Source organism: Symsagittifera roscoffensis, chromosome 1 (assembly GCF_963678635.1).
Source record: "Symsagittifera roscoffensis chromosome 1, txSymRosc1.1, whole genome shotgun sequence".
NCBI lineage: Eukaryota > Metazoa > Xenacoelomorpha > Acoela > Convolutidae > Symsagittifera > Symsagittifera roscoffensis.
Window position 1 is genome coordinate 95,144,135 of NC_087062.1, and position 8,648 is coordinate 95,152,782.

Genomic DNA, 8,648 nt, shown 5'->3' on the forward strand with positions numbered 1-8,648 from the left:
TAATTGCAATTTGCGGTGTCAATCGTGAGCGTACATACCCTGTCACGTCAAGTTTGTTATCGTACGTGATCGACCAATTGCATTCTTGGCCCCTTGTACTTAACTTCTTGTAGATATTTGGTCAATAGTGAGACAACTTGAAGGGTTCAGCAGTAGGACTATCCATAACTGAAGATTTTCTTCTCGTTTTGTCGAGTGGCATTCTGGTTTACCGACAATGGGATATTATGAGGTCTCGCATGGTCATTCAAATTTTCTATTGGTAAACTTACAGATAGTTGACGACTCAACTCAAAAAAGGCTCCGCGCGCTTGCGTTTTTTTTGTGCTCACGCTACAGAAACTAACGGGATTCATGTTTGTTTTGTGATTGAAAAGACCGAGGTTTGCGCCCACAAAGCCAATGCCGAATCCAAATGGGATTCACCGGGCTATCTTCTTGCATTTTGTCTTCGATATCTAAAACCCTCTATTTATCAAAATTGAACATTTTTCTGATGAGATAGCAAGGTGCTTCAGCGATACATCTCTAAAAGAACTTCCCGTATTTGTCGCCAATCGGATTTTAAAACATCCCATTTTGAACATATTTGTTGAGAGACTTTTTCGCCAACGGCGATAATCCGGCGGATTTTGGATACCGAAACGTGTCATTAACAGCATTCGTAATCAAAGCCCAGATGATGAAAATGTTTTCACCACCGTTAATTTTTTCGGCAATTTTACACTTTCTGGAAAACCATTTATTGCTTACCTCAGATTTTTTTGTACTGGCTGCAGTTTTTCACAGCCAGTGAAACGTTTTTCTCATTCAGTTGCAGCAAAAACAAGTCCAACTGAAATGGTCTGCAGTTGGTATGGTTTTTGCATAAGTAATCACTCCCAAAAAGGAGAATTTCTTCAACTAATCAAAAAGATTAGTAAAATAGCTGGATTGCGACCTTTTAACCTCTCTTGTCTTGGCGCTAATTAATATTCTCCGTTCTGTCGGCCGTATCAAAGTTTTGTCAGAAACAGAATTGAAGCAAAGCATTTGGTAACCTAGATGAATGTCAGTCACTCTTACTGTTGTTTGTCCTACAATTTTAAAACCAAAATCAGAATCAGAGCATTGCCTACTTACAACTGGTGACTCCATTACTATTTGTTGGTCAAAAGTTGCACTGGATATTCCATACTAAAGAAAAAATGTGTTATTTGCCGTACTCAGAAAAAAGACTTTCAGTAAAAATGAGGATGTCCGATCTCTCTGATCAATTGTTTCTGATACACCATTGGTCTGTCATGGGACTGAATACTCCGCGATTGCCATTACAACTTTCTGTTTAGCAAATTCTATATTGTCACATTGACTGACGGATTATCTTTGTAAGCAAGCGTTTTGTAAATAAAGCATTCTCTCCACTCGAGCTTGAATTCAAGACTGGCGATCTATTATGACGAGTAACCTAATCAAAGAGCCCAAGGGGTTACTGCCCGTACACTTGCATCGTCTCGCTCAATTGCGCAAAAAAAATAACACCGAGTCCGCCGTTTTCTAACAAAACCGCTCCGGATTTTCTCCGTCGGGAGTTGGAGGATATTGACTTGCAACGCTAAAATATTTAGAATTCAAATCAGATGAGCTAGTTTAAATATTTTATAATAATATACAGTGTTGGATCTAGGATTTTCTCGGGGGGAGGGGGGGGGAGGATTTAAAAATTTTAGTGCACCCCACGCTCATTGCTTATAGCTTTTTTGTTAAAGACAGTGAATGGCTGGGACAAGTATGAACTATAGCCTAGTAGTCGGTACTTGTTGTCCTTTTTTGGTTTAAACTAGTCAAAACCTTGACCAAGCTTGACCGCGAATTTATTTAGTGTCTAGCGTCTGCTGCTACCTTGAGTGATTTGCGGCAAAAAAAAGTTTATGTTGTTGAATAAATCAATACGTTGTTTGCCGTTAGAAGAGGCAATAGTTGTCTGTGCTGTCTTTTTTTGTTGTCTTTTTTCCCTTGAAAGACTACAAGGTCTTTTTTGTTGTCTTTTTTCCCTTGAAAGACTACAAGGTCTTTTTTGTTGTCTTTTTTCCCTTGAAAGACTACAAGGTCTTTTTTGTTGTCTTTTTTCCCTTGAAAGACTACAAGGTCTTTTTTGTTGTCTTTTTTCCCTTGAAAGACTACAAGGTCTTTTTTGTTGTCTTTTTTCCCTTGAAAGACTACAAGGTCTTTTTTGTTGTCTTTTTTCCCTTGAAAGACTACAAGGTCTTTTTTGTTGTCTTTTTTCCCTTGAAAGACTACAAGGTCTTTTTTGTTGTCTTTTTTCCCTTGAAAGACTACAAGGTCTTTTTTGTTGTCTTTTTTCCCTTGAAAGACTACAAGGTCTTTTTTGTTGTCTTTTTTCCCTTGAAAGACTACAAGGTCTTTTTTGTTGTCTTTTTTCCCTTGAAAGACTACAAGGTCTTTTTTGTTGTCTTTTTTCCCTTGAAAGACTACAAGGTCTTTTTTGTTGTCTTTTTTCCCTTGAAAGACTACAAGGTCTTTTTTGTTGTCTTTTTTCCCTTGAAAGACTACAAGGTCTTTTTTGTTGTCTTTTTTCCCTTGAAAGACTACAAGGTCTTTTTTGTTGTCTTTTTTCCCTTGAAAGACTACAAGGTCTTTTTTGTAGTCTTTTTTCCCTTGAAAGACTACAAGGTCTTTTTTGTTGTCTTTTTTCCCTTGAAAGACTACAAGGTCTTTTTTGTTGTCTTTTTTCCCTTGAAAGACTACAAGGTCTTTTTTGTTGTCTTTTTTCCCTTGAAAGACTACAAGGTCTTTTTTGTTGTCTTTTTTCCCTTGAAAGACTACAAGGTCTTTTTTGTTGTATTTTTTCCCTTGAAAGACTACAAGGTCTTTTTTGTTGTCTTTTTTCCCTTGAAAGACTACAAGGTCTTTTTTGTTGTCTTTTTTCCCTTGAAAGACTACAAGGTCTTTTTTGTTGTCTTTTTTCCCTTAATTTTCTTCAAGGAATTTCTTCAGTCAAAGCATTGAATTCAAAATTATTTTAAAGACTATTTTGCATCAATTTTATAAGATATCAAAAGCCACGTACTGGCTTTGTGTATTTCATATATGAACTATTGACAAACACAAAAGGGTTAAAGCTAGTGGATCCATTCTCAAATTCTTCCAAGGATCTCAAATGATGCCAGACATTTATACAGTCCCAAGCTGCCGGCTGGTAATCCCAGTAAAATTTATTCACAAAAAAGTGCAGCCCATAAGCTTCGTGTACCAAAGCTGGAAGGTCGTTGATACCCATCACGCAAATGTCCCTCGATGTCATACCACTGGGACAATGCTCGACTTTGTCCCTCCACACTTTGTAGCGGGGGAAATTCTGATTGGTGTAGAGATTTGTTTCGGGTTCAACGAGCATTCCTCCTGGAAAAAGAGTTCGTGGGTTGTACTGCAGTATTGCGAAGAAAGACTCCTCGAGAAAATTGTAACGATGAAGGGCTTTGTAGAGAAGTTTGGGTAATGCACTGTCTGCTATGATGAACTCGACTGCTTTTCTATTTAGAAGAAAATGTGTCGAGCTTTTGTACTTGGACAGATTGAAGGGCAGAGTCTCAGGGTATCTCTCTGGCTTTATTTGGGTGAAGCCTCCTGAAATATTTTACCACCCAATCCTTCATTGCATTTTTTTTTGATGGCAACTAAAATATAACACTGCGGAGAAACGAAAAAAAAATGTTCGGAGTAGTTCTACCCCTGACGGCCCAAAGGGTCTCCTTTTTGGTGCTATGATTAGACATCCATTTTTGGCTGACCGACCCCATTTTTTTTCTAAAGATGGCTTAGGTGCCAACAAATACAAATACTAATTTTGAGAGAGGTATCGTGCCAAAAAAACGCGATTTTTTGGTCGAAACCTTTCAAAAAAGTGCCTGAAACGCCGTGTTTTGGCCTTTTTTTCAAAAGGAAAAGTTTTATCGGTTCTTATTTACCACCTAAAACCAAATTTTTCCATTTAGTTTTAACACAGATTTTAAAAATACCATTTTAATTTCAAATTTCAGTTTTAATTTCAAATATCAAATTTGATTTCAATTTTTCGAGCAATTTTTTGTCACCCACAATTAACCCGCATTGGAGTTCCATGAATAAAAATACATCATAAATTGTTTTTATTGTCAGTGTCCACAAAAGTGAAAAAAAAATCGATTATAATGGAGGAAAATAGGATTTTGTTGCCTCGAAAAATAGTAATATTATGTTCCATTTTTGATTGATTATAATCGATATGTTTCCACTTTGGTGAGAACTGGCAAGGAAATTCAATTATAATCGATTTTTATTCATGGAACACCAATGCGGGTTAGTTGTTGGTGACAAAAAACTGCTCGAAAAATTGAAATCAAATTTGATATTTGAAATAAAAACTGAAATTGAAACTAAAATATTATTTTTAAAATCTTTGTTGAAATTAAATGGAAAATTCTAGCTTCAGGTGGTAAATAATAGCCGATGAATTATTTTCCTTTTGAAAAAAAAACAGGCCAAAAGGAAAAGGTTTCAGGCATTTTTGAAAGGTTTTGAACAAAAAGTCGCGTTTTTTTTTGGCGCGATACCCTCTCAAAATTAGTATTTATTGGCACCTATGGCGCCTTCAGAAAAAAATAGGGGTGAGTCAGCCAAAAATGGATGTCTTCACATAGTACCAAATTATATTTTATTGATAATTTTTTTTATTGTTTTTTGTACAGATTGTATATTTACTTGATACAGTAGTGGATTTAGGAGGTGTGGTGGGGGCGACGCTTCCTTCGTAAGGGATTTCACCCCTGACAACCCAAAGAGGAGACCGTTTGGGTAGTCAGGGGTGGAATCCCTTACGAAGGAAGCGTCGCCCCCACCACACCCCCTAAATCCACTACTGTATCAAGTAAATATACTAACTGTACAAGAAACAGCAATAACAAATTATCAAAAAAATATAATTCTAGAAACTTTTAGGACCTCTGCCAGCAATATAATAGCTTTTTTTATATGAGTTCACATTACATTACTTTACATATCTGTGATGTTCAAAAAACTGAGATTTGTTTATCAAAATGAAGGTTTTTCTCTTTATATTCCCCTCCCCCCAGTAAGTTATACAACCCCAAAAATACAAAAATCTCTGCTGGGGGGGGGGGCTAATTTGTTTGTTACTAGGCTGAGGGACGGAAGATAATGGAAAGAACAGAAAGGAGCATGATTAGTCCTTACCGTCTAAGATGTTGGCGCCTCTGATTCTGCTTAAAACTGACACCAACTCTTTGTTCGTAACCAGTGGAAACTCCTCGCCCGTCAAGTTGATCAAGTACTTCCACTGAGTTGAACCCTGTTCCCCTGTTACACCTTGGGCCTCTGCTAATCTTTCACTCTGGAAAACTAAATCCCGCATGCAGCCCAGCTCCGCCTTCAGCAGTGACGGTCTCCCCCAATGGATGTTGAGCGGTTTGAAACTCAGGAAAAGGCGTCTACTAAGACCTGTATCGGCAATACATGATACAAGTTGTTCCACCTATATAAAAACAATGTTGTTTGCTTCAAAGTTGGAGAATTTATAGAAGTTTTATTGAAAAAAGTTTGAGGCAAAATTTGTTAGTTCATGACAAAACATCTGCGCAAAAATTCAAAGTCGAACTCGCTTGATCAAAAAAATTGAATCGTCATAAGATTTTTTTGTCTAAAAAGGATCAATTAAGCCGGAAAGAGAGGGGGGCGGTCATCTCAAATCTCTTGCCTGTTGTTTGAATTCTTCTAAGGCCGAACTGTCAATTTGGAGACAATAGAAGTTGTGTGGTCTGTATATAGACAACAACAGCTGTTCCAGTTGATCAAAATTATGATAGGCTATAATTGTGTACGCTAATGGAAAACTCTTTTCTTCGCTACTGGAAAAATCGTTCCAGAAGAAACCCCCCAATCTGGTGTTGATGTAATGCTCGCAGTCGAAATCATCCCCCCAAGATCCCCCCTCATTTTCATAGTTGAGCTTGTGTTCGAATGAAGTTGAAGCGTCCCACAGCTTAGATTTTGAAGCAGTTTTCGAAATAAATGCAGAACAATTATGTACAAGCTCGGGCTGGAAAATTTTGGATTTTTTTGTGTGGAAAAACAAGTCATCCGATGCATTTTCAGGCAAATAATAATGAAGAAGATAATGAAAGTAAATAATTATAACTGCTATTGACCCAAAAACAGTTGTTTTTCTCCGACTGAATTTACGTTTAACAATTCTTACTTGATAAAGCATGCTGTGATTGCACTAACAGAAAGAAGAAATTGCCTTCAGATGTTAATTTTCAATAAGTTTTCTTCTACCGTTTCTTGTACTGTTTTTATAGTATCTTCAATTTAACAAAGTGACCACTACATCACCTGGCTGAAAGTTTATGGTATAAAATAAAATAAGTCATGGCCATGCTTAAGCTTGTATCAGTATACCATGCAATCAATACGTGCAACACATTACGAGGCCAAACTGTGCACTGGATAGGCGCACGATTTGGTGTTTGTAGCTCTCTGGAATCCAGAGAAAAGTGTTTAAACATGTTAAAACTTTGTCGGACGGATAAAAAAAAGAAAAAAAAAAGATCAAAGAGAAATGAAGATCAAATAGACTAATAATCATCAGAACTTCAATTTCTAAAAGTAGCACCATGTTGCTCTTTTCAGTTGCCTAATTTCTTTTTTTTTATGGGTCATTTGCAATAAAAATATCTTTCGTTTCAAATTCAAGTGGCGTTGACCTCAGAATAAATTATGCCTTTAAATATGCAAAAAGAGCATTTGTAAGTGGTAAATGTATGAAATATAAATGGTTTGTGGTGCGAAGCGGTTTAACTTTGCAGTTAATTTGAGTAGCAAAATAGCAAAATTTCAAATCAACTTTTCTTGATACAGATATTTTTTTCGAAATATATTTTTGCAAGTTGAATCGCTACTGAAAGGATTCATTATCATACCTACCCATTTATCCTGCCTACCCATTTAGTAAGAGGGGGGGGGGGGGGGGGGAAGGGTGGAACGCCTTTTTCCTTCTCAGGGTTTTGACCCCTGCCTACCCAAAAGATCCCCCTTTGTACTATTTTGAGATGGTACCCTAAATTTTTTCTAAAAGCGTATATTGCGCCAAAATATACCAAATTTGAGGGGTGGGGGCGCCAAAAAAACTCGATTTTTCGGTAAAAACTTTTCAAAAAATCCCTAAAAACGCCTTTTTGGCCGGTTTTTGCAAAAGTCTGCTTGCAGTGCAGACAAACGTTGTCGAAATATGGTGTTCATATTGATTTCGGAGACCTCAAAAAATCAGTTTGGTCGACCTTAAGAAAAGGTCGACAAAATTTTTGAATTTTTTTATAAATCCGCTCCCCTTTGAGAAAATCTTAGATCCGACCCCGATATAAACAAAATCGAAACATTTTGTCAGCTAAAACAAAGTCAAAAAGTTATTACATTTTGGAAATTTTTTAAGTAACTGGGACGTGAGTGGATGAAGATTGTTATCATAAGAATGATTAAAACCTGGAGCAGTTTTCAGTACAGGTTCACGTTTTTTTTATCGTTCCATTTTTGAAGAGACCGGAATATTTATGCTATGTGGTTTATTGTTCCGACTTTTGTAACGAAGGTAACGGAACGTTTGTGATCGGGGTGACATGTTTTTCTTCAGACAAATTTCGACTTTTTAACTAGCCATTTTTGACGGATTTTTTTCTTTATTTTATTCAAAAGGTATTGTTTTCCTGAGCTTAAATTTGAAGAAAAACTTTATTTGTGATCATTTTTTGTATAGTTATGGGGGTTTGAAGATTGACATTTTGGCCAATTTGGGACAATTAACGCGCGATAAATTTCGCGCTATTAACGCGTAAGCGGAGATTTAATCCGTCTTAGAAATCGTTCAAAATTGGTCGAAGGAAGCTTATTTGCCATAATTGATTGGTGACTAGGAGCAAATTTTATCACTTTGTCCTTTTTATGGCGCGTGGAGGAATGATTTCTACAAAAAAAAACTTAAAAAAAAACAAAAAAAAATTCACTTCATTTTTTTTTTACATTAAATTTTTCATGTTGTTACTGCTCCATTGACCCTAAAAAGCAGTCGGAACAATCGGTGCTTCACCCTGATACGAGCAGTCTTATTTCTAATCAAATTAAAGTAATGGTAACGAAAAAAATTTTGGGCCATTGTTCACTCTTCACTTTTTGCTGCAATTTTTGTTTAAAAAATTCAATAATTACGCTTGGGGTTTTTTCTACCCTCTCAGTTTTTGGCAATCGACTCTTTGAATTCAAATTGCTAACAATGTTTTACTTCTGATTATTTCTTGAAATTTATGGGAGTTGAAAAAAGGTTATTTGACCATACTTTGGAGTAATTTTTGCGCGTTTTCAAGATTTTGTTTAAAACGCTGAAAGCATAGCGCTAATTATAGTATGACGCAAACTTTGACACTTGATATTTGACTATAACCAAAATCTATTATTTTCTAATACTTTTTTTATTAAAAACTTTTTGATATCGGTTAAAGGGCAGTCCGAACATCCAGGATTGTACCCTGACACAAATCAAGCTACGAAGCAAAGATTTCCAACATGATGATGAAAAAAAATTAGACACATTTTTGCAATTA

General features: G+C 36.2%; 1 protein-coding gene across 1 annotated transcript; it reads right to left on the minus strand.

The window, feature by feature from the left end:
- Positions 1-3,046: 3,046 nt before the first annotated feature.
- LOC134857261 (N-acetyllactosaminide beta-1,6-N-acetylglucosaminyl-transferase-like) lies at positions 3,047-6,429 on the minus strand. The gene is made up of 3 exons (XM_063873644.1): positions 5,753-6,429; positions 5,233-5,530; positions 3,047-3,627 (listed from the first exon to the last, which is right to left on the minus strand). The coding sequence occupies exons 1-3, from the start codon at positions 6,263-6,265 to the stop codon at positions 3,056-3,058; spliced, it is 1,383 nt and encodes a 460-aa protein (XP_063729714.1). The 5' UTR covers positions 6,266-6,429; the 3' UTR covers positions 3,047-3,055.
- Between the last annotated feature and the right edge of the window lie 2,219 nt (positions 6,430-8,648).

What these genes read in the sequence shown, in the direction of transcription:
- LOC134857261 (XM_063873644.1), bottom strand. Translation starts at nt 6,265, where the DNA reads ATGCTTTATCAAGTAAGAATTGTTAAACGTAAATTCAGTCGGAGAAAA. An exon ending in TAGAAGAATTCAAACAACAG is followed by an intron (nt 5,531 to 5,752) that starts GCAAGAGATTTG and finishes GTTTTTATATAG; the next exon opens with GTGGAACAACTTGTATCATG. An exon ending in AGGCGCCAACATCTTAGACG is followed by an intron (nt 3,628 to 5,232) that starts GTAAGGACTAAT and finishes AAAATATTTCAG; the next exon opens with GAGGCTTCACCCAAATAAAG.